The sequence below is a fragment of the Trichechus manatus genome, unplaced genomic scaffold (assembly GCF_000243295.1).
Source record: "Trichechus manatus latirostris isolate Lorelei unplaced genomic scaffold, TriManLat1.0 scaffold00037, whole genome shotgun sequence".
Lineage (NCBI taxonomy): Eukaryota > Metazoa > Chordata > Mammalia > Sirenia > Trichechidae > Trichechus > Trichechus manatus.
Genome location: NW_004443973.1, coordinates 5,202,386 through 5,228,320, shown reverse-complemented (window position 1 = coordinate 5,228,320; position 25,935 = coordinate 5,202,386). Strand labels below are relative to the sequence as shown.

The 25,935-nt window shown below is 37.0% G+C and overlaps 1 protein-coding gene across 1 annotated transcript in view; it reads right to left on the bottom strand.

Annotated features, from left to right (window-relative positions):
* CCDC141 (coiled-coil domain containing 141) overlaps positions 1-25,935 on the bottom strand; it is a 199,312-nt gene that overhangs the window by 135,544 nt on the left and 37,833 nt on the right. Inside the window, exons 3-5 of the mRNA XM_004375579.2 lie at positions 15,237-15,428; positions 11,363-11,471; positions 3,829-4,082 (exon numbers count right to left, since the gene is read on the bottom strand). Coding sequence (XP_004375636.1) covers positions 3,829-4,082; positions 11,363-11,471; positions 15,237-15,428 — 555 coding nt within the window. The remainder of the gene's footprint in view (positions 1-3,828; positions 4,083-11,362; positions 11,472-15,236; positions 15,429-25,935) is intronic.

The following is a 25,935-nucleotide window of genomic DNA, read 5'->3' as shown; positions in this document are numbered from 1 at the left end:
AAAGTTAGGGAAAGAAAAAATGATTTTTACTTTATCTTTCAGATAAAACTTACCTTTTGAATAAGCTAGGCTGAATACGCAGCCATGAAATGGCTTTTATTCCCCCTTTACATTATAGCAACATTTTAGCAAGTTAATCGTATCTGGTGATTTAGAGAACTGATGTGAGATTCAGCAAATACGTATGATTTTATGTGCCTGTGGGTATCCAGTAAAGCTCAGAAAGTGACCATCAAAGTATGTAGTGATATAGTGAACATTTGAACATTTATTGAGCACCTACCATATGCCAACTTGTACTCTAAGCATTTTTACATACACAATCTTATTTATTTTTACAACAAATCTATAGGTATCATCCTCATTTTACAGAATAGGAAACTGAGGCACAGAGGCCAAGTAACTTTCCCAAAGTCACATAAATAATAAACGTAGAAGCTGGGATTGATATCCATGCTGTCTATTCCAGAGTCCAGTTATATGTACTACCTTTGACATTCAGTGATATTGAAAGCCACCTGGTTAGCATTCTAATTAGGAAAGTTTCCTATTGCTTTCAAAAGCACATGACTCTTCTACAAACACTTTAAGATACTTTGTGTTTTCTGCTGGCATGCATTAGAGTGAATTCTAGAGACAGCCTATGTGCTAACATGAAATTCTGTGATAATTTTTAAACTACAAGTGGTTGGATGCTCATGTATGTCTGTTACTGGACCGAAGTTATCAGATACCAGTATCATCAAGATAATTCAGTCTTATGCCAGTGAATGCTTAAAAGCTACGTTCAGAAAATAATTTTTTTAAACCCTTTTTCTATGTGCTAGCCACTAAGCTAGGCTCTTCATATGTATCTCATATTAATTTAGGCTATCCAACCACCCCAAGATTATAAATCCTAGTTAAAAAGTAGCATCACATAAAACAGAATGCACACACAGAGAATTTTATAGCTGCTCGCCAGTTACCAAACAAGTGCCCTGAGGCTGTGCTTATATGTGTCTTCTCCAATATCATTTTAATTGCCTATTGATAAGGAATATACTGCACGATTATGATATATATTGCACTCAAATTATAAAACCACAATAACCTTCCAAATGTGAGTTATATTATCCTTTTTCCCCCAAAGATGTGTATGTTTATGTGATCTGGGTAGTAATAAGAGAGTATCTGTCCTCGTGTCTTACTTAATTCTCCTAAGTGTCCTTGACACTGTCTTGCACCAAGAGACCATGAATTACTTAGTTTTAATTTATTTGTTTGTCTCACTTATGCTTGATTGGAGCAATTGAGAAAAATTACATTCATAAATCTTCTTGCCAAGACAATTAATTATGCACAAAATACTCCAAGCTGCTTCTGATTTTCATTAATGAAGCAGATTATCTACAAAGTAAGACGCTGCTGGAGTTGAAAAGAAAGGTCAGTGGCTCATCTTTAAATGTAAAACAAGTACACAGTTTTATTTCTGAAAAACAATGATAAAGAAATAGTACACTATGTTTATGTTTGTCAGGCTATCACATCCCAGTTAAGATTTTTTTTTTAAGGTATGTGGCTTTCATTTACTTTTTTTTTTCTGTTGTCGCTTTAAGTCTTATTTAAGTTGCCATCATTCTGGTCACTTAATTTCTTTTCCAAAGGAAAATTAACTGACCTATTGAAGTTCAAAAGTGTTAGGCTATAAGCACTTAGAAGCTGAGAAGCGCTAAATGCATCTTTAAATGGCCCTTAGGAGAGAACATGCATCAGATATTCAGACGTCCATATTACTATTCATGAGTAATCTTTGCTCTAATTCACCACTTAATTTTCCTTTTTCTTAAGTGATTAAAATGATTGATAAAGCTAGTATTTTACTAATCCAAAGTTTGACAGCTCCTTTGTTCCCTTAAAATAAGTACAGAACTGACCAAAAAAATCTTGTCTATCATGTGTCAGCAGTGATTAGTGGCCCTTTGCCCTCCACTGAAGCATGCCCTCCACTGTATATTTCTTGGTTCCATAATGTTCTAGGATCATCATGTAGATCATCCATAAACCCTCAAATACTAAAGAGCAGAGTCACACTCAATTTGGAGTCCCTGGTGCTATTCTTCACCATTGCATCAACAAAACTTCAAAATAGAACTTGCAGAAAAACTTAACAACTCAGGTAAGATAATTATGTTTATACTTACCTGAATGTTTTGTATCTCTGGAGGACTGCTGATCTCGTCACACCAGAACAGTGGTTCTCAACTGGGGGTGATTTTTGCCCCCCAAAGGAAATTTACCAATATCTGGAGATATTTTTGGTTGTTACAACTGGGGATTGTACAACTGGCATCTAGTGAGTAAAGACCAGGGATTCTGCTCAACATCCTACAAGCTACAGGTGAATTATGAGTTGAAATTGACTCAACCGCAAGAAGTTTGTTTTTTTAAATGTCAGTAGTGCCAAGGTTGAGACCCTGCATTAAAAGTGTGGGGATACATGCCATTTAAACATGGCTGCACTATTGACAACTGCAGCCCCGACAGGCCTTTATGCTGTACAACATGTTGAGACTTGTGACGACTTGTTTTCCCAAACCAATTGTCCCTTTACTGATTGGCTTGTTTACCTGAATTCCTTCTCCCTTGCCCGCACCCAAAGCCCATTGTTCTGTTATTTGCTTCACTGCTTGCTGTATTGACTATAAATAAACTCCTGGGACTGAAGCCGGGGTCGACTCCTCAGAGTGTCCCTCCTGGCCCCACTTCTCTGTAAGAGTTGTGTTTGGTTACTGTCTTCACCGTCCTGACAACCGTCGCTACTGCGACATAAAAGGAATAGTTGAAAGGCTAATCATTCAAGTTCTCACTCTTCCAGCTTGAAATAAGAACCAGTTTCTTCTGGCTTCATATTTGTTCCTAACTATATGTCTGTTTCTCCATTTTTGCTCAGAGCAATAACATAAAAGCATGTGAAGAGATCCCTTTCCGGTGCATCCAGACCAGGAAACCTCCCTCTACATCATTTCCCTCCTTAAATCCGCATCTACTTAATCTGACTATAGGATTGGGGCAATTTGAAATGTTGCAACAAACATTCCACCTATTTGACTTGGGGATTTTAAAAGAGTGTTGTGTCCACTCTTACCTTCAAACAATTGTAATCAAAGAAATGTGTGGCAAGCATATTGACAACTGATCAGAGCTGTGCCTGCAGTCTGGGTACTGAGCTCTCCCAAGCCTACAAACTCATCAAACACCCTCTACCCTCCCCCTCAAAAAAGCCCTGTGTGAATTCCCCCTTATGAATCAAAGGTAATGCTAGAGATTTTAAAAAAAAGCCTCTAACAACTGAGCATCCAGCCACAGGCCAAGGTAATATTTCTTTATTAGTATCAGACTGCTCTTCAAAGAGCATTATCTCTGTTTTGGGCTGACAGACTTCACTGACATTAGCAGTAATCCAGTAAAATTCAGCACGATCATTCCCCTCCAACTTTCAAAAAAACTGCACTTAACATTTCAGAATTTCAGAGAAATGTGTCTAAAATTAGTGACCCAAAATTAAGTGAGAAAGAGACTCTAACGATAGAACAGTCATTTTCAAAACTGCTCACCAGTGTTCTCCCATTTATAAAATCAATACTATAACCAGAAGAAATAAAAATCTTTGTTTTGCTATTACTAATTTAGGCAAACAACGTAGTATTTTGGACCAGGGATTTTCAACTAAAGACCAAAGGATTTGACCACAACTACTGAGAAACTATCCCAGAGCACAGCTTATCCACATCATGACCAAACCTCATGAGCAGAGGCAGGGACCTCACCAATACCCCCTTGGGTTACCTGGTTTTCTTGCTGATCCCACTGACATATCTGCAGAACCTGCTCCAGTTCCTGCCGCTGTTGCTTCAGGTACTTGTCTAGTTGCCTTCTCCTGTCTTGTAGAAGTTCAAGAAGGCTGTCGATCTTCAGGCAGCTGCTATGAGCTCCCTGAATCAACTCAGGATTCACATTAGGCCCATCACATTTGAATTCTTCTATGAATTCAGTCAGTTGTTGACTTTTGTTTAGAAGGGCTAGAGATCGTTCTAAGAGTTCTAGAAGAAAAAAGAATAATGGTATAAGCAAGCTATTATCTAGTAATATTCACTCTTCATCGACTTTAAAGTATATGTACATTTTATATAAATAATAAATAATACTTAAAGGAATTTAAATGTGTAAACGTAAACTAAGGACACCTGGTGGCACAGTGGTTAAGTGATCGGCTGCTAACCGAAAGGTCGGTGGTTCAACCCACTAGCCACTCCACAGAAGAAAGATGTGGCAGTCTGCTTCCGTAAAGATTTACAGCCTTGAAAACCCTATGGGGCAGTTCTTCTCTGTCCTATAGTGTCGCTAGGAGTTCAATCAACTCAACTGCAATGGGTTTCGTTTTTTGTTTTAAACATAGACTGCATACAACACTTGAGAGAAACAACTGGTCAAATTACCTCAGCCTAACGATTGCTATAAAGTTAACTCCTATCACAGATTCTCATAGCAAAATTCTCCTCTTGGTCACAGCTCTTAGCACAGTTGTAGTTCTATCTATATGTGGGATTATTTAATTCATGTCTGTCTTTACCACTAGGCTCTTATGCAATATGAGGACAGGAACCATCTATCTCCAGCACTTAGCACAGTGGCTGGCACACAGGAGATGCTCTATAATTTTTGTAGAATGCTTGAATAAGATAGAATGTATTAAAAGAAGGAGGAAAATCAAAGGAGTTATAAATTCTGGAGATCAGCAGCTCTCTAAAGATGTAAAAAAGAAAAGTTGGAAAGAAGATTTGGGATTTTGTGGTGGGTAAGTGATGGGAACAGAAGCCAAGTTACTGGGTTGAGGAGTGGGAAGGTAGTTATAAAGTGAACAAGACAGGGCACTCTTTGACACATTTGTTTGTAAAAGCAAAGAAAATTACAAGGTAGTATATCAAGAGAATACTGCTCTTTAGTTTTAGGATGGGAAGAACTGTGAAGAACATCCAGAGAAAAAGTACCTTACTGTCTTAGGCTGGGTTCTCTGGAGAAGCAAAACCAGTAAAGGGTATAAATATATATAGAGAGATTTATATCAAGAAAACGGCTCATATGATTATAGAGGCTGGAAAGTCCCAAGTCCTTAGATCAGGTTAGAGGCTTCTCCTGATTCACGTAGCTGCAGGGACTGGTGAATCCAAGATCAGCAGGTCAGAGAGCAGAGCTCCCACTCATAGGCTGTGAAGATTCACAAATCCCAAGATTGACAGATAAGCTGATAGCTCGAGTCCCAAGAACTGTAGGTCAGACGAACAGGAGGCAGCCGCAGGATCCAGAGCAAGCAAAAAGCCAGAATGTCTGCTTATTATATTCAGATGCAGGCCACACTCCCAAGGAAACTCCCTTTCAACTGATTGGATACTCACAGCAGACTCCATCATGGGAGTGATCACATATAAACACTGAGAATCATGGCCCAGCCAAGTTGACACACAATCTTAACCATCACAGTCCACCCCTTGTCAATTTGGTACATGTGCACATCTCCTTAAACATACATAATCTCTGAATAAAGACAATTATAAAGCCATACTTGCACCTAACATAATACAACTAACAGGCATACAACTGAAAGAAAATGCACCAGTCCCGTTTACATCTTACATTTTATAAGTGAAGAAAACAAAAATATTTGATGCACATATACAAAGCAGAAATACTCATAACAATTACAGTCCTCATTTCTGCAACTGGTCACATGACTGTAACTGGTATTTAGAACCACCTTCTTCCACCACCCATTCCGTATTCCCTTTGCCCTCAGCAAGCACCTCAGCTGGTCATGGTTCTTTGCCTGGTGGGGTGACCCAAACCTTCGTTCCTGAAGGGTCTGGGCCCAAGATCAGCAGGTCGGAGAGCAGGGCTCTTGCTCACAGGCTGTGAAGATTGATAAATCCCAAGATTGGCAGGCAAGACCACAAGGCTTCTCCTGATTCACGTAGCTGCAGGGGCTGGTAAACCCAAGATTGGCAGGTTGGGGAGCATGGCTCCCACTCACAGGCTGTGAAGATCCAAAAATCCCAAGATTGGCAGATAAGCTGATAGCTCAAGTCCCAAGAACTGTAGGTCAGACGAAGAGGAGGCAGCCACAGGATCCAGAGCAAGCAAAAAGCCAGAACATCTGCTTATATTTGGATGCAGGCCACACCCCCAAGGAAACTCCCTTTCAACTGACTGGCTACTCACAGCAGATTCCATCATGGGAGTCATCACATGTAAACACTGAGAATCATGGCCCAGCCAAGCTGACACACAATCTTAACCATCACACTTACCAAGAATAAAATAAACATTGACTGAACTAGTACTGAAAGCCATCTTCTGATTAGTAGTCCAGTGTTACTTCTACTATACTGTGGCACTCTAGCATTCTAACATCTGGCAGTTTATTACACTGCAATGATTATGCTGAGGTAATTGAGCCACTTGTTTCTTTCAACTGGCACCCTTTTTTCAAAAGCTGGAAGAGAGAATGAGACAAGTGAATATACTATAAACAGACATTTTGAGATGGAAAGGAAGGAGTTTGAAGTAGTGTATACTGCATGATCTACATCTGTCCAATGAATTACTACACAGTGTTATCTGCTCAGAGTGAGGAGGGTGTGATCATGTGCACTGGACAATTTGATTGGGAGTCAATTGTACAAAGAAACAACCAATCACAGATTTGTACCAGGACAGAAGGATGAGAGAATTTAAATTAGATAGGAAAAGTCAGGGAGAACATTAACGGAGTAAATCTCTTGACTAAAGAAATGGAAGCAAACATGAATTAGAAGTAAAAAGGGGCAGGAAAAGATCTGTCTAGAACAAATTCTGAGGAAGTGAAAGAAATAACTGAGGAAAAGAGGTAAGGGCAGGTTATAGAGGGCCTTGCATATCAAATGGAAGTGTTTTAATTTGCATAGCCTCAATGTAAGAATTAGTATGACTGATTCTACCTAAAAACAAACAGGTAGTCCCTGGTTATGAACAAGATCCATTCCTAAGCCTTTCTTTAAGCTGAATTTGTAGGTAAGTTGGAACAGGGCATATGATTCTTATTTAGCCTTACTTTGATGCAAGGAAAGGCTCAAAGCCTTTTCAGTGATTTAAAAACTGCAGGTGCAGCAAATGAAGGTAATTGTGACGAAGAATTAGGGGTTGATTTAATCAAAAAAGTGAGGGCAAATTTACATAACATTTAAGTGCAAGTATGAGTTGTCTGTAAGTCAGACATTCATAACCGGGGACTTACTGTACTGATGTTTTATCCTTTGCATTGAAAAGCTTGTTATGATATTGTGTACAGTTACACATATGCACACACACACAGACACACAGGAAGTATAGGCAGATGGCAGGGTTTGCGCGTAGTATTTCTTTTTCTCCTTTCTGTAACTAGCTATTACACACTTGATTTTTGAAACGAAAACGGAAGCACAACTTTAGGTGCTGATGGTATTCAGGCTAACAGTGGATCAGACCAACCTGTCTGGGTCCCATGAGAATATGTATAATTAGCCAAAATTTCCATTTGCAAACTTTTTCTGGTTTTCTGTTTTGGCTTATGCTGAAATAGTATAACCACTACCACAATACCACCAGGCATACAGCCTCCTGAGCCAAAGATAACTTATAAAGATGTGCCCAGGCTGAAATCAATCTGTTACCTGCTATCACAATGGTCTTTAAGGTGGATAAACTGTTCCCCCAGTTCTTTCTGTCAGTTTCTTGCACCTTACTTTTTTACAGTTAACATCTTCCTAGCTATTTATTCCATCAGTTGATCATACAAAGTGATGTATTTTTCCTCAAGATAAACTGTCTAGATATACCATAGCCTTGAAGAAATACAAAATATCTGTAGTTCATTTATTTTAAAAATTGTGTATTTCTGCATATACAAAACCTTACTTATTAACACAATATCTTGTGATGTGAAGCTAGTAGATATTTAATAAATTTCATTGATTTGATTAATTTTCATTATATCTAAAAAAGTAGTAGTAAGATACATTTTATACTAATACCTAAACAATTTGCCATAATTATTAAGTATAAATAAATTCAAATTTGATAAATGAAAGATAGACACAAGTTAGGTGGATTCATAGCTTATTAAACAACCTTTCCAAATGAATATTTTAAAAAGAGAATCAAGGTCATAGTGTTGGTATTGAGATCATGGTTGATACTTCTTCCTAATATATTATTGTATATTCCAAACATTCCTCACTGGGCTGGCTTTTTAAACTTATTTAATGGACACTTTCAAATATACACAAAAGTAGAGAAAATACCATAATGAACCCCTATGAACCTATATGCCACCTATTTTTATAATATATATATAACATCTAGGTCAAAGGAAGGATTGTTCCTGTGAGACAGTTTCTTAGGTATTATGCTCATTTTAAGAAGGTCATTGGAAAACTAGACGGTGCCATTGTGATCCTTCAGAGCTTAGAATCAATGATTTCCTCCTTAATGTCCCTGTAGCACCTTGTTTGTGGCTCACTTTTGCACAGTTCTACCATGTCATACATTAAAATTATAGAAAAATAACACTCAATGAACATACTTTGTGTTGGACATTATTCTAAATCTTGGAGATTCAGAGATGTACTAATTCCTGCCCTTCAGGGTCTCATAATTTGGTGATGGACACAAATAAGGAAATAAATGACTACTGCACAGTGTGTTGGGTGGTTTAACAGAGGTACTCACAGGAAGCACAGGCGGACTCCCCAGCAAGTATGTACATTCCCCGCTAAACTGTAAATTCCTTGAAGACAAGGGCTGTGCACTCCCCTGACACATGGCACTGTGTTTCTCCTCTAACATGAGTTCAGAAAATATTGCTTAATTACATATTGTTGAATGGAGGGCAGTCAGGTTGGTAAATAATCTGCTGGGGAAGACTTTAACTAACTAGGAATGTTTAACCCAAAGGAGAGAAGATGGGAGAGGATATGCTAGTCTTAAACTATTTCAAGCATTGTCATATGGAGGCAGGAACAAATTTTTTCTGTAACATTGCAGAAGGCAGAAATGTCAATCCATTCATCCTGGTTCTGCCCTCTTTGATGTTAGTTCTGTTATATGTAAATTGTATGTAAGTTTCTTACATACAACACAGCCTTAGCATTGCTGAATAAGGAAAAACCATAGGTGAAGCTAATTGAAATCGTGAATATTAGAAATAAGTTTTCTTACAGTTTTTCCAGTTACGTTACTAGCCTTTGTTTATACTAAACTCATGCTCTGTACTACTCACTGGTCAACACCTCAGAAACAAATTAGAACAGCTAGCTGCAAATATAGATATATTTTATTTTCTTAAATTTAAAGATAATATATATATGAAGTTCTCAACTAATAATCAGAATTCCATTCTTGAATATGCATCACAAATTAGGTCATCTTAATCATATCGCAATGAATTCGTTGATTAATAAATCTCATCAACCTTCATTTTATGAAAACACAACCCTTGATGATATCACTCAGCAAATGAATTGGGAGCCAGATATCTTGACCAGAATTCCCTAAACTCCTTGATCTCCGAGTGTCACATAGAAGGGCACAAAAATGTTATGATAAACATGCCATCAGGACTGAAGAATATTTTATCATCACAAAAATAAACTGAGTTCCCTGTCTTCAACTAGCATTTTCATCCATCTCTTCAGACTAAGAAGAGGCCCACTGGGCTTTCAAAGGTTATACCATCCAAAGGCAGGACATTGGTACCCCGTCAGTGGGATGCCAGGGCACTGCAGGCGCAGGCCTCCAAACACAGCCGCATGTGCCCTGTGCACACTGGCTCACTGTGCAGCACATCCTAGTTACTGTGAAGCAGCCAACCAGGGAAAAACAACAACATTAGGACAATTTCCATGCTTCCAGCTCCTTCCCCAAATCTTTATGGAAAACTTCCACTTCCACAATCACCTATCCTTTTTGAAAATGCTTTTGTTTGGTTGTTTCGGTAATGAACCTTCAACAAAAGCATCAGTCATTGTCAGGTTTTCAGAGGTAAAGTTTCTGTGCAATGAGCATGTTGGTCAGGTAGAGACTGAATTGAGACCACAGAACTCATCTCTGTTACCTGGGCTCTATTCACTTTCCAGTCTCCTAGGAGAAATTTCATTTGATTCTGCTCAACCCCCTTTGGATGCAGCTAGATTGTTGCTGCCATATGAAAATGGGCAGGCTGCTTCTTTAATGCTGAAACTTTGGATGCTGTTTATAATCACTGTTAGTGATAGGTCCTATAGAACCATGCCAGTTAAGATTACATACGTGTATTTGGTAAGATTTCATGAAAATTTATACTGGAAAGATTGAGTCCTTTAATCTTTGAATTTTGGAAAAGTTATGATAAGTAACAAATCATAATGATCTATTATCTAGGGTCCTTTCAAGGATGATATAAACACAAAATCTATTTGTGGGCTTTACAAACACCTTTGCCCCTGTCCAGCATGATCGAGCTTGTGAAGCCAGAAGTCCAAATAGAACTCTGACTGATGAATTGAAGAAGCTATTCTACTCATACTCAGTTCCATTTGGCAGTAATAATTAGGAAATGCATTAGGAAGAAAAGAAGTGATCGTTGCTATCTATTTATCTAACCTACTTTCACAGAAAAAGATGGTAATGAACAGCTACTGTCAAAAATGCCTTCTCTGCTGCAGTCCTGGCCACCCCAAATTCTGATGGAAGAGGTCTAGCATTCAGATTGGTGGCTAACAATCAGATCAGCTTTATAGTTTTTTTAGAAGGGAGTTGAAAATCTTTTTAAGTAGTGTTTTATTAGATTTTTTATCTGGAAAAAAGGTTCACTACTGCTTTTTTTTTTTTTTTTTAAAACTACAGTGGTTAAAGAGGGATTTTCTTTATCCAGAGGAATTATTTAAAGACTGACCTTCATTTACTGACTCTTAGAAGGAACATTCACAGTATTCAACTAAGAAATATTATTGAGGATCTGTAATGTGCCAAGCACCATGCTAGATGCTGAGAATAAAAGGATGACCAGGTGGAAATGGCCCCTGCCCTCAGGAATAAAATCTAGCTGATGGAAGAACTGAATCTCTTGGAGACTCCCCCTACCATCCCCTTAGAACCATCTACAACTAGTTCTTCCCTACAGAAGATGACAAAAAAAAAACTTTACTTAATCTTTCTTGGAATAAGTGTAAGTAAATAGATAAATTGAAAACAAGGTCATACAGAGGCATTCTCATGTTAACATTATTTAAAACCTTTAAAAGCTTATGAAGGAAATATACATATTTCTTGCCTTTGGTATGATGTTCGTGGAGCTGAAGAAGTGATTTTAAGGATTCAGCACTCTCAAACTCCTGAGTGTTCTGGAGGAAATCTTCAGCTTGGTCTATTTTAATAGCAAACTACAACAGAAAAACAGGGGGAAACATTTGAAAAAATAAAAATCAATGTGTTATTTTAGGTATTTGTAGATTTTTTTAATGGATTCATGACCTACTATATTGTGTGTGTTTGTGTGAGGGTGTGTGCTTGCATGTAGCCAATTTACAAGGTGCCAAGACAAGAATTTTCTTCTTTTCCTTTTGGATTGCTTTCATACTTGGAAATATGTCATGTATGCTGAAATCAACCATCTTGTTTACTGTTCAAATGTCTATCAAATTTTTTCAACTAAAACCATTGTGTTCTATGTAATGAATACAGTCACTTTCAATATTCTAAAGCAGCTTGTAAAAAAAATAGCAAGGAAGTTTGCTAAGAGAAACCAACAAAAGGCTGGCTAAAGAGTAACACCTATAATAAGTAAATTTAACTTAAGAACTTACTTAAAGGCTGAAATATAGTAATTTTTTCCTCTGTGAAAAATGCAAGTTTCAGAATAATATGTAATCTAATCCTATTTGTTATACAAAACGAAAAAAAAAGTGGTCTGTAGGAAACACAACAGAGGGTTACTTCAGGTTACTTCTATGAGAAGGAATGGGATTAGGGATGGGTGAGGCAAGGTGGACTTTTAGCTCTTGGATCTATAATTTGTACTTTTGTTTGCATTTTTTTAATCAAGAACTTGTTTATGCATTATTTATATAAATAAAAATACGATTAGATACAACAAAAATGAAAAATGGGAAATTTCTCCTCTGTTTCAAGAAAAAAGCGTATAAGACGACACCCTAAATGATAAGGAATGTGATGAATCTCTGTTTCTCCACGGAAGAGAGATGCTTGAAATGCTGTTAAAATCCTCAAGGGCATAATCTTAGAAATAAGCTTTAGAAGAGGGTAAAGCATATTTTGTTATGCTAGGACAGTATATCCATAGTGATAGACAAATAGCTGCGGTTATTTTAGCACTAAGATTCAAGAGTAATTACTATAGTTTTAACAGAGAATTTTGATAAACCTGTTTATCTTTGGATTAGGTTTAAAATATACTAATAAAAGCAAAGTTGAATATTAGAGAGAAAGATACCAAAGCCTATCACAATGCTTGTCTTCTTTTTCAAATTTTCTCTAAACTCTCATCTTTGAATTCAGCCAATTTTTAATATTTTTAAGTAACTGCTTGATTAACAAAATCCACTTTTTTGATTATTAGAATAGCTATAGAATAGCCACAGTTATAAATGGCATGGAATATGAGAGAGCCTGATGAGCATGTCCTTTTTGAAATGTCAGGGAGGCTTCTGCCATTTTGTTACAACAACATGATAGAGACCCACCACTGTCACCTGGGGATTGTTCCTAAATTGCAGTGCAGTGTTTGAGAAGAGAATAACCCATCTGGTGATTAAATCTGTAAGCCTGAAGTCATTCTGTAATAATTATCAATCACGTAATAAGTCATTTTGGATTTCTAATGAACCCCCACATGTATATAGTTCAATAAGGGATCATATCTACATATCATCTTACATCTCTCATTCCGCTTCTAATAACTGCTTTTAAGGATCTTCTCTGAGGAGATCCTTCAAAGAGAAAAAAGACCTCTAGTAGGTGATTTGTTATTTTCCTCTGTAGAACTTTACACAAGTTTTGGAGTCACTGTATAATGTATATCTATATTTCTACTTTTTATTTAAATATTTTAAAAATAAACATACAAGCAAACAATCCTTTATTCAGAGGGAGCTTCCTGAAGTTCTATTAACTTTTATCTTGTGGATTTTTTCTTTTCTCCACCTAAAAATTATGCTTTTCTTCTTTCTGCAGCTTGTACAGGATAGATGTGGCAACAGGGGACACTTCATAGACTTGTTAATTTCACTTTCTTTTTTTAAATCACTAATGAAAATACACAAGGGGCAGGGAAGAATACGTAGGAGTTTCCCTTCAGCTTAGTATGAAGTAGTCCACAAAATTGGAAGCAGGATAATACAAGAAACAGAATTTTCACTAGATCTGATAAAAGTTAAGTGTAAGAATCAGGTTGCTGGATTGTATTAAGATTTAGTTCAGTATTTTACTTTATGTAATTCTGAAAGAAATTTACTCATCATGAAGAAAATCTGCTTACCATTAATGATACTATACAGTGAAAAAAAAATATTGGGCCTAAGGTTAGAAAAAAGATAATTTCCTGTGCTCAAAAGAGCTGAGTTGTAAGGGCAGGTGACACCTATATCCCACTTAGTAAAAGCGAATGAATCAGATGGATCTGTAATTTGGGCCCTGTAGGTGCACATTAGCTGTTTTATTTCTTTTCCAGAAAGAAAACTGTGTACGGAATTTTTTCCAAGATGGTCTGTAAAATAAATTGTAAGTTGGACTTCAGTGTTCAAATTGTGGAAAACAAACCATGAAAGTTACTATAGGTTTTTATTGCCCTTTTTTGCTTTTAAACAAGCTCATGATGCATGAGATTGTCTACTCCAATTTTTATGTTCTACTACTAACCTTCTTTCTTTCATTATTTTGGATTTACATCTCGAATTTCAGTTTGAAAATGCCATCTTTTTCAAAGCTAGTGCTTTATCATAATGAAACAGTGCTCTCAAATCAAAATGAATGTACTGCCACTTGACAGAGAAGTTAAAAGTAAAATTTGCAATAACGTCTTACACCAAACATAACACCTCTGCTGATAATGTTCTTTGAGTTTCACATTTTAAAATTGGAATCCTTAAAAGATCACAGAATTCAAGAAAAATCATAGAAGGAAATGACTTTTTAGGGCCAGGATTTCTCCTTCCTTTGTATTTTAATAAGCTCAAACTATGGAAATACAACTACATGTCTTAGGAAAATACTCTAAAAAATGCTATGTTTACAAGGTCAAAATCATTCTACAGAATATTCTGCAACTGCTTTTTTAAAAGCAGCAGAAGAAATTTTATCCCCCAACTTTAGTCAACAAGAACACTCTGCATTTCCTAACAATCCTACAGTCTGGACTAATTGTTTAATTTAGTGATTACATAACTATCTTCTAACGGGGGGAATCATAATGACTTATGGGTAAAAGTTTCCATTTTTACTTAATCATTTACTTAACTTTAATTAATTATACTTAGTTTTTGTTTGAAGGCCTACATTTACAGCATCAATAATTTTATTTTTTGACAATCAAAAATCGTATGTATTGTGTCTGCATTGGCTATTCTGCCACTTTTTGAGTCTGATTGCAATGTCTATTTGTGGAAAGAAAACATTTTCATGAGTGCTAACATTTGCCATGGTGTTTTCAATCACCTCATATGCATGCAAAAGCTGGATGATGAATAAGGAAGACCGAAGAAGAATTGACGCCTTTGAATTGTGACATTGGCAAAGAATATTGAATATACCATGGACTGCCAAAAGAATGAACAAATCTGTCTTGGAAGAAGTACAGCCAGAATGCTCCTAGAAGCAAGGATAGCAAAACTACATCTCACATACTTTGGACATGTTATCAGAAGGGATCAGTCTCTGGAGAAGGACATCATGCTTGGTAAAGTAGAGTGTCATCAAAGAAGAGGAAGACCCTCAATGAGATGGACTGACTCAGTGGCTGCAACAATGGGCTCAAGCATAACAATGATTGTGAGGATGGCGCAGGACCAGGCAGTGTTTCATTCTGTTGTACATAGGGTCGCTATGAGTCAGAACTGACTTGATGGCACCTAAAAACAACTAACAACATTTGCACTGATGTGGAGAAGAGAGAAGTTCTTTTTGACACAAACCTCCAAGGCATTTTCAAAAAATTCAGAGGTCAACCTGAGGAGTTCCCGTCTTCTTTCAAGCATGGAGACCAGGGCTGCCCACGCTTCAGCCAGGGTGTTGGCCATGGCATCGTAGACCTGACTCTGATCCTTGTTCTCTTCAGCTGCCTTATCTGCTTCCTGCAAGAGTCCCCATACTCGATCTTCCAAAGCCTAAGTCCAGGAGAAAAAAAGGCGTAAGACAGAGTGTAACTCACTGTAAGAACTGAGGATAACATTTTAAACATTTAGATATTTGAAACTGTATATGGTCTGGGAAGGTCCAAGGACAGAGAGTATAGACACTGTGTGGAATGGAATCAAGTAGGCAGGAGTGAGCAGTGGAGATTGTGGCAAACTGGGGAGAATGGCCAGAGTAAAGGTATTCACATTTAAATGTTTTTAAAACATTGCAGAAACTTATAAAACATATATGTCTAGGCCCCCAGTGGTATACAGTATGTAGTGACCTCATATTTCCAAAAAGAAAACAAACTGGAACACATCCAGAATAGAGTGATCAAGAAGAAGAGGAGGAGTTCAGTAAAACTTATTGTTTATTCTAAATAATTGCAATTAATTCATAATATATTTCAAAGTTTAATGTAAATGTCAAGAATAGAGTCTCAAGAAAGAATATTCATAATGTTAAAAATAGAATATCTATAAAGCAGTATTGAGGATTATATGAGCAAAACATGGAAGATGAAAGGGAACATGCGCTTAAATGATTCTCTCATTTGAGGGTAGGAGGAAGAGCCCACGGACTTGATTTTACTTTTGAAGTTGACAGAAAAACATAGGCACAAAGTTTTTAATATAGTAGACTAAAAATATTAGGCATAAATTCTAAAATATCATAAGAAAAAGGAACTAAAAATGTAATAAAGCAAAAGAAAACTTTAGGAACAAGATCACATATATCAGGACACATAAAATATAATGACAGAAATATGATCAAATATAAATTAACACAAAAAATGTGAACGAGTTAATTTTTTTTTCAATTAAAAGGCAAAGTTTATCATATTAATAAAAGGCTGCAAAATTCAACTAATTTTGTGTTTGCTAAAGTCGTTATAAAAAGGCATAAATATTACAAAAAAGAGATGAGATATACCAGCTAAAGCAAAAAATACATAATACTAGGATTGAGTGGCTATAAACACATATATTAAGGTTAAGGTATTAAATTTTGTTTTATTACAAATAATTATTTATATTAATAAATATGAAAACTGAGATAGAATGGAAAATTTCCTAAAAAAATAGTTGCCAAAATTGACCTAAGAAAATCTTATCATCTTCCTCCTCATCATCACTATCACCACCAAGGAAAATATTAAAATTGCTCAAGAACTGATGCCCCCAAAGGTCCCAATCTCGGAGCATTTTTGTTTTGTTTTAAGGAAAGTTCCAGTAATCTTCAAGAAACAGATACATATTATGTTACATAAACTATTCCAGACATAGAAAGGGACCTTTCCAGTTTACTTTAAGAAGGTAGCACGATTCTGATACCAAAACCTATCAAGATAGTAGTACAAAAACAAAATTATAGACCAATCTTATTTGCAAATATATTATTATGAATAAAATATAAGCAGATTACATTCAACAGTATATTAAAAGAAGAGAAGCCCTGATGGTGCAGTAGTTAAGCACTTGGCTGCTAACCAAAAGGTCAGTGGTTCAAATCTACCAGCTGCTCTATGAGAGAAAGATGTGGCAGTCTGCTTCCATAAAGATTTACAGCCTTGGTTAATATACTCACTGCTGTCAAGTCAATTCCAACTCATAGCAACCCTGTAGGACAGAGTAGAACTGCCCCATAGGGTTTCCAAGGCTGTAATCTTTATGGAACAGACTGTCACATCTTTCTCCAGTGGAGCGACTGTTGGGTTCGAATCTCTTACCTTTCGGTTAGCAGCCGAGTGCTTAACTGTTGCACCACCAAGGGTCCTTGTGTAAATTATACTTCAATAAAATTGACTTTAAAAAAAAAAGAATACCACATGACCAAGTAGAGCTTAGTAAAGTAACTTAACACTTTGATATAGGGAACATAAACACTGAAAAGGCCGGGGAAAAAAATCAGCATTCATCTTCGATAAAAATTCATCTTGGAAAAAAGGATATTTTCATGATGAAAAAGAATATCTATCTGATACCAAGAGCAAGCATCTTCCATGGTTGTAAAAATTAGATATAGGCATGAATACAGTTTCATCCCACTTATTATTAAATATTGCTTTGGAATTGTTAGTCCATGTGATGAGTTAAGAAAAAGGGTAAGATGGTTTACCTAACACATCCAAGAAAATCAGCTAAAAATGATATAACTAATTTTAGAGTTAAATAACTAGGCTAATTAAAAAATAACTATGTAAGAATTAGTAAAAATCTGAGGATTTTTCAATAATTTTAACATCAACTTTACTGAAGTATAGTTGACATATAATAAAAAGTACTCACTTTAACTATACTTTTCAATGAATTTGACAAATGTATACACCAAAGTAACCACCACCACAAAAAGAAACAGAATTCCATTATGCCAAAATTTATCTTGTAGCCCTTCCTAGTCAAACCTGCCCACTTCATGTCCCAGTCTACCACTGATCTGCTGTCTATAAAAAAAAAAAAAAAAAAAAACCCTTTCCCGTCGAATAGATTCCAACTCATAGCGACCCTATGGATTAGTCTTTTCTAGAGCTTTACATGTATGGAATCATAAGTATGTGTGATGGTTAATTTTACGTGTCAACTTGGCTAGGCTGTGTTTCCCAGTGGTTTGGCCAAATACAAGTCTAGTTGCTTTTCCATATGTAATGCAATCACTTACCATAAAGTAATCTAATGGAATGCAGTCAAACAATCAGTTGAAAAGAAAGTTCTCTTGGGTGTGTTCTGCCTCCAGACTATAAATAGATATCTTGGCAGAAGTTACTCTCTCTTCACTCTCACTCTTTATGTCACCTGATCTACAGATCTTGGGACACAAGCCTGCAGGAATCTCCAGCATATAGCCTAACCTATGGATTTTCAACTTGCCATCCCCCACAACTGCCAATTTCTTGAAGTAAATCTAACTCTTTATCTATCTATCTATAGCTATCTATCTACCTCTATATCTTTATCTAGATAGATAGACAACATTATATATATACATATATATTTGGTTCTATTTCTCTAGAGAATCCTAAGACATTGTGTAATCTTAGGGTCTAGATTTTTTTCAGCATAGTGGTTTTTGAGATTCATTCATGTGGTTGTGTGTATCCTTCCTATCATATAGCAATATTCCCTTGAATGAGTATACCACAATTTGCTTATCTAGTTAAGTGTTGACATTCATATGTTTCCAATTTTTGACTATTTTGAATAAACCTATGAATATTGATGTGTAATTCTTTGTGTGGACATATGTTTTCATTTCTCTTGGTATGAGACAATTTTACTTATTTATACTTTTCTGTGTGTCCTAAATTTTTCTAATAATGAGAAATATTATTTTTATCATTGAGGAAAATATTATTTTTATTTTGAGAATTATATAAAATAGATTGGTTCTTAAAAGAAAAACTTCTATGTCTTTGTTGTACTAGGACAATGGACCTGAGAGCTCTCCATTTAAAATTCTAGAACAATTCTCTCCTCCCTGCACTTTCAAATTATAACCTATGACACATTGTTTTTGAATTGTTAGATGCCGTCAAATTGGTTCTGACTCATAGCAACCCTATGTACAACAGAATGAAACACTGCCGGGTACTATGCCATCCTCACAATCATTGCTATGTTTGAGAACATTGCTGCAGCCTCTGTGTCAATCCATCTCGTCGAGGGTCTTCCTCTTTTTGCCGACCCTCTACTTTACTAAGCATGATGTCCTTCTCCAGGGACTGGTCCTTCCTGATAACGTGTCCAAAGTGTGTGGATAAAGTTGCGCCTTCCGTACGTCTAAGGAGCATTCTGGCTGTACTTCTTCCAAGACAGATTTGTTTGCTCTTCTGGTCCATGGTATATTCAATATTCTTCTCCAACACTATAATACAAAGGCATCAATTTTTTGGTCTTCCTTCTTCATTATCCAGCTTTTGCATGCATATGAGGCAATTGAAAATATCATAGTTTGGGTCAGGTGCATCTTAGTCCTCAAAGTGACATCTTTGATTTTTTGAACATTTTAAAGAGGTCTTTTGCAGCAGATTTGCCCAATACAATAATATATCATGTGATTTCTTGACTGCTGCTTCCATGGGCATGGATCCTGAATACAAGTAAAATGACGTCCTTGACAACTCAATCATTTCTCCATTTATCAGGATGTTGCATACTGGCCCGCTTCTGAGGGGGTTTGTTTCTTTATGATGAGGTGAATTACATACTGAAGACTGTAGTCTTTGATATTCATCAGTAAGTGCTTCAAGTCCTCTTCACTTTTAGCAAGCAAGGTTGTGTCATCTGCATAATGCAGGTTGTTAATGAGTCTTCCTCCAATCCTGATGCCTCGTTCTTCTTCATATAGTCCAGCTTCTTGGATTATTTGATCAGCATACAGATTGAATAAGTATGGTGAAAGCATACAACCCTGATGCACACCTTTGCTTATTTTAAACCACTCAGTATCCCCTTGTTCTGTTGGAACAACTGCCTCTTGGTCTATGTACAGGTTCCACATGAGCACAACTAAGTGTTCTAGAATTCCCATTCTTCGCAATGTTAGCCATAATATATTATGATCCATACAGTTGAATGCCTTTGCATAGTAAATAAAATATACATAAACATCTTTCTGGGATTCTCTGCTTTCAGCCAAGATCCACCAGACATCAGCAATGATATCCCTTGTTCCAGGTGCTCTTCTGAATCTGGCCTGAATTTCTGACAGTTCCCTGTTGATGTACTGCTGCAACCACTTTTGAGTTATCTTCAGCAAAAACTTACCTGTGTGTGATATTAATGATATTGTTTGATAATTTTTGCTTTCTGTTGGATCACCTTTCTTTGGAATGGGCACAAATATGGATCTCTTCCAGTTGGTTCGCCAGGTAGCTGCCTACCAAATTTCTTAGCATAGATAAGTGAGTGCTTCCAGCATTGCATCTGTTTGTTGAAACATCTCAATTGGTATTCCATCAGTTCCTGGAACCTTGTTATTTGCCAATGTCTTCAGTGTAGTTTGGACTTCTTCCTTCAATACCATAGGTTCTTGATCATATGCTGCCTCCTGAAATGGTTGAATGTAGACTGATTCTTTTTGTTACAGTGACTGTGTATTCCTTCCATCTTTTATGACACTTTAATTGTACCATTTTCCCAATTATTTGCAGCTTCTCCCTCAAAGAGGATTATACTCCCGCACCCCCTAGCATCAGTCTTGGCCATGTGACTTGCTTGGGCCAATGAAGTATGAATAAGCGTTATGTGTGTCACTGCTGAGGAGAAGCTTTAAGAACCAATGAATGGTTTCACTGTTGCTTTTTTCACAAATAGAGGTTTCTCCTTCACTCTGGATCCAAAAATAATGACAGACAAAACTGAACTACAGTTACCATGAAGTCAACATGTAATGTGAGCTAGATATAAAATATGTTATTGTAAGCCACTGCTATTTGGGGGTTGTTTGTTACCCTAGCATTCCCTAATGAAAGCTGATAGATACCAAAACAAATGCAAAATTATTTGTAGTGTATTATACATTCAAGTTTCTATCATGCTTAATAAAGAAGGAAAATAAAATTCATAATGCAAAAAACAAAAAATCTGGACCAAAGGCTGATAATTTCATAGTAAACTCAAGGTCTGAAAACAGATTGGGTTGAACATGGCAACGGACTCTATAGCAATGTCCAGTAAATATGTGCCAGTTCTGCTCTCTTTGGTGTTTAGGCTAAACAAGACAATTGATTGTCTAAATTGCTAAGAGAGTTAAATCAAATATGTATACATCCTTACCTACCTATTTGAGAGCATAATAGCTGGGCGTTTCCTTCTATGTGACAAGCTTTAGATTATCTTGAGGACTGATTTTGTATTATGCATGCTTTTCATTTTGTACTTTTTATCATGAAAATGAATTAAATTGGCCTCAATTTCCACTTACAATGTGTGTTAGCTCAAGAATATGTAATGAGAAGAAAAAACCATATTAAGAGATTTAAATTCTAAGATAACTTATTCTCATGGCAGAGATTATAATAAGAACTGAAACTAGGAAAACTTGATAATTCCATGTTAGTGATGCAAGAAATAACAATGAATTCATTTTAGAGCATGCAGATAAACAGTTAACCTTCCAGTGAGAGTACTCAGATTAGACATAAAGGTACTAGGATAAATCTGAAAACAGGCTGTTTCTATATACAAAAAGTTGTCTTTGGAAGTATTTTTCAAACACAAGTCTTGTGGCCTTGATAAACAATCCAAAATAGTTCCTCTTAATGTTATTTTTTCCCACTGGATCAACACTTTTTAAATCAGTGAAGTAGAGGATTTGGGGACAAGCAGCTTGAACCACTATAGTTCTGGCTCCATTACTTCCTTGGGACTCTCTCATGACCTCTAGTATAAACCACAAAATATTCCATTCACTGCAAAACCAAGGCCAGAACGTTCTTGCAGAACCCTCTGGGTTTAATTTGGTACAAGTTGCGCTCGGGATTTTCTCCAAGAAATTCAGCAGACATCCTGCTTTGAGGATCTGCAGAAAATTGTTTGCTCCAGATTCTCTTGGGATTTTAGACCACTTGGGGTGCTGGGATCAGAGGCCAGGTACTGTCCAATACTCCCCAGGGACTATCAAATACCTTCTCAAGTACTGGAGGAGACAGGGACTCAAACAGAGTAAACTAGTAGGATTCTTAGGACAGTCATATCGCTCAGCCAATCCAAAATCTCAGGACAATAACCAATGGAAATAGATTTCCTAGGAGATTCCTGAGATGGAGCAAGATCTGAGCCCAAAGTCAGAATCCATCACCCAGATGTTTGATGTCTCTGTGATACTTCCTCAGCCTTGGTAAAATTGTTAGGAAGGCCACATGGTTCTTTTAGTGTTCTCCAACATCTTGTGATTCCCCAGGTACCATGTCACCCTACTGGCTAGGTCTTCCCTTCTGAATTTGGTGCTCTTATGCTGCCAGTACTTGGGAAATATTTTTCTATTTTAATGTTCATTACTGAGTCCCCATGAAGGCTATCTCTTTCTCTCTCTCCCCCTCAAGGTGCTAGGTGGCCTGAAACACAAATACAAGTAATGTACTAATGGAAAGGGCTAGGGGCCATAATACCCCATGCATACAAATGATAATAATTTCAAGTCTATGAAAAAGATAAAAAGGTCTAAATTCTGTCTTACTCATATTTATAGGCTGAGCTCCTGTCATTGGTTTTCAACCCAACATGACCCAAAGGAATGCTTGGAAGTATGTTGCGGCATTTTTGGTTGTCACAATGTGGGGCAGGGGTGGGGCATTGGTGAAAGATTGTCCCACCCGAGGTGCCCTTACTGAATGCCCTGTACATAGTAGGGGCTCAATAACTGTTTGTGGTAGAATGTATGGGAAAGATCTAAGAAGTTTCTGTCGCTCTCCCTTGAAAATCATTTCCCTCTATTTCACAGTTTGTTAGAGTTGGAGGAGAACTTAGAGGCCAGCTGTTCCAATCCAACATCAACTTTAGGGAGGTTTTCTAACAAAATTCCAACACAGCAATAATTCTAGAGCAGGGGAACTCCATTAGTTTTGAAGAAGACCTTTCATAGTTACTATAAAAAGTTTTCTTCAACGAGGCCAAAATGTGCCTCCTCTTCCCCTCCTCCCCATCATGAACCACACCTCTCAGCTTTCTAATTGTGAAAAACCCCTCCGAAAATACCCTCCAAGTCTTCTATCTCTCCCACTTCTTATTTATACTTGAGTAGTTCTTTTGGAAATGTCCTAGAATTTATGTAAAACCAAGCAACCTTGAAGATATAATTTTCAAACACTTGAAGTGAGGCTGGTGCTGTTCCCACCTTCACCTCCTCTCCTTAAGCTGCTACTCTTGGCTGCTGTAGGCCATAGATGGCCTCCTTGTCTAAATGGAGAGAAGCAGCTCTCCCAGGTTGAAGACAATAAAAAACCATGATGTAAAAAAGATAAATTAGTATCTGAAAACACACTTAAAAGGGGAGAAATTTCACTTTGGCATATTCTTGTTATCAATGCAGTAATAATACTACAATATAAATAATAATATTTATATAGTGTTTTACAGTTTAAAATTTTATATATTATCTTTTAAGTATTTACAATGTTTTCAATCAAGAGAGAGCTCTAGAAGGTATTTCACTTGAATGAAAGAGTGCTCTTTATCCCTCATTAAAGCTAAAATCAAACTGACACTTGTTCAAACACAATACAATACAATACTAACACTCTCAATGACTCTTTTCTAATGGAAATCAAAGTTATTCATAAATGTATTCACTCATCCATTCCCTCACTCATTCAGCAAGAATTTTTCAAGCACCTCTTGGTAATAGATATGAAAGATTGGGGGAGCATCTAATTATTGCTGATTATTTTTTTCTTGTCTTGATACTTCGGCGTTTTTCTGATACTCATCCATTTCTCAACTTACTCCTGAGTGGCTTCCATCCCTATCTTCCTACTGAAATATTCTCGTTGGTTCATGTTGACCTTTTTGCCTCCCACTCTTCCTTCCCCTCCTGTGTCTCCCCTATGCCAGAATAACTCTTAATTATCCTTCAAGACAATGTTAAAGGGTTGTCTCTTTCAGCAAGCCTTCCCTGACCTTCATCTTTCTTCATATAAATCTTTGTGGACTGCTTTCATTTTCATAAAATAAATTCCTAAGAGTCCAATGATTGGATCAAGGGTTATCTACATTTTCAAGGCTCTTGATGCAGTTGCTAAGTTATTTTATAGAATGTTCACACCAATTGACTAGCACTATCATAATATATTAAAATTGTCTTTTTACTTATCCAACTTGCCCACTAACCCTCGAAGATAGAGACTTTTAAAAATTCCCAGTGTATAGCACAATGCAAGACTCATAGGAAGTGTTTGATAGATACATGCAGAGTGAGTGGCCAGGTCTGAGGGATTGCCCATTTGACCAGGCCTGTTGCCTGCACTATAGAGTAGTGTTTCTCAAACTTGAGAACTTAGGACCCAGGAGAACACACTTGCAGACCCCAGGTTTGAGAAACCACCAAAAAAAGTCAAACTCTTTCACCTCTGTTGATTACCTGGCACTAATGAAATAAAAAGCACAAACACAAGTTGTCATGGATTGAATTATGTCCCCCCAAAAATGTGTGTATCAATTTGGCTAGTCCATGATTCCAGGTATTGTGTGATTTTCCTATATGTTGTAAATCCTGCCTTTATGATGTTAACGAGGGAGGATGGGCGGCAGTTGTATTAGTGAGGCAGGACTCAATCTACAAGATATTGTATCCTGAGTCAATCTCTTGAGATATAAAAGAGAGGAGTGAGCAGAGAGACATGAGGACCTCATACCACCAAGAAAGCAGTGCCAGGAGCAGAGTGTGTCCTTTGGACCCGGGGTCCTGCACAAAGAAGCTCCTAGTCTGGGGGAACATTGATAAGAAGGCCGACAGAGAGAGAAAGCTGATGCTCTGAATTTGGACTTTTAGCCTACTTTACTGTAAAGAAGTAAATTTCTCTTTGTTAAAGCCATCCACTTGTGGTATTTCTGTTATAGCAGCACTAGATGACTAAGACACAAGTGTAAATACTAAAATTTGGCAGCTTATATTAAATACTTTAATATAATAATCAAAATTCAAAATTATCTTAGGTATTCATGGATCTCTGAGAATATATTTGTGAACTCCCAGGGATCTGGGAAGCACAGTTCAGGAAACATTGCTATAGAGGAAGTGGGGGTAGGAGGGCACACCTAATCATGGAAACATTCAGCTGCAGTGTTTTGCAGTGTTTCGCACCAGAAACACTCTACACCGAGGAGTTGTTTAATCTGTGTTTTCCACTAGTATGCAGAGAGAAAAGAAACCACTTCTGCCTTTCAGGCTTGTGGTTGCACCATTTGTGGAAGGTGAGAAAAGGGTAGTGGCTTCAGGTGGAAAAAAATCACAGGGTCGAACCAAAAAGATTTGGGGAAGGAGGTATAAAGAGATGGAGGGATGTGCTGAATAGCAAAGCACCTGGAAATCAGAAACTCTCATGAAGCAAAGGCAGAAATGACAGGATTAACTGAGCCAAAAAGATGTAAGTCATTCCAGAGTGTTAAGTAAGAATGTTGAGGCCAGAAGGGACAGTGTAGTGGTTGAGGAGAAGCTCCCAGGAAGCATCACAAACATATAAAAATGATACATCTCACAAACACATGGAGTACTTGTGGAATCACAGTAGATACGAAGTACATGCTGCCAGGCAACCATAGGTGAACAGTTGAAGAATTGCTCAGATAATTTGCCATAACCAAACCAAAAACCAAACCCGTTGCGGTTGAGTCGACTTCAACTCACAGCGACCCTGTAGGACAGAGTAGAACTGCCTCATGGGGTTTCCAAGGAGCGGCTGGTGGATTCGAACTGCCGACCTTTTCGTTAGCAGCCTGAGGTCTTAACCACGGCACCAGAGATCTTTTTTTCTCAGTTGTTGTTTTTTCTTTGAATTAC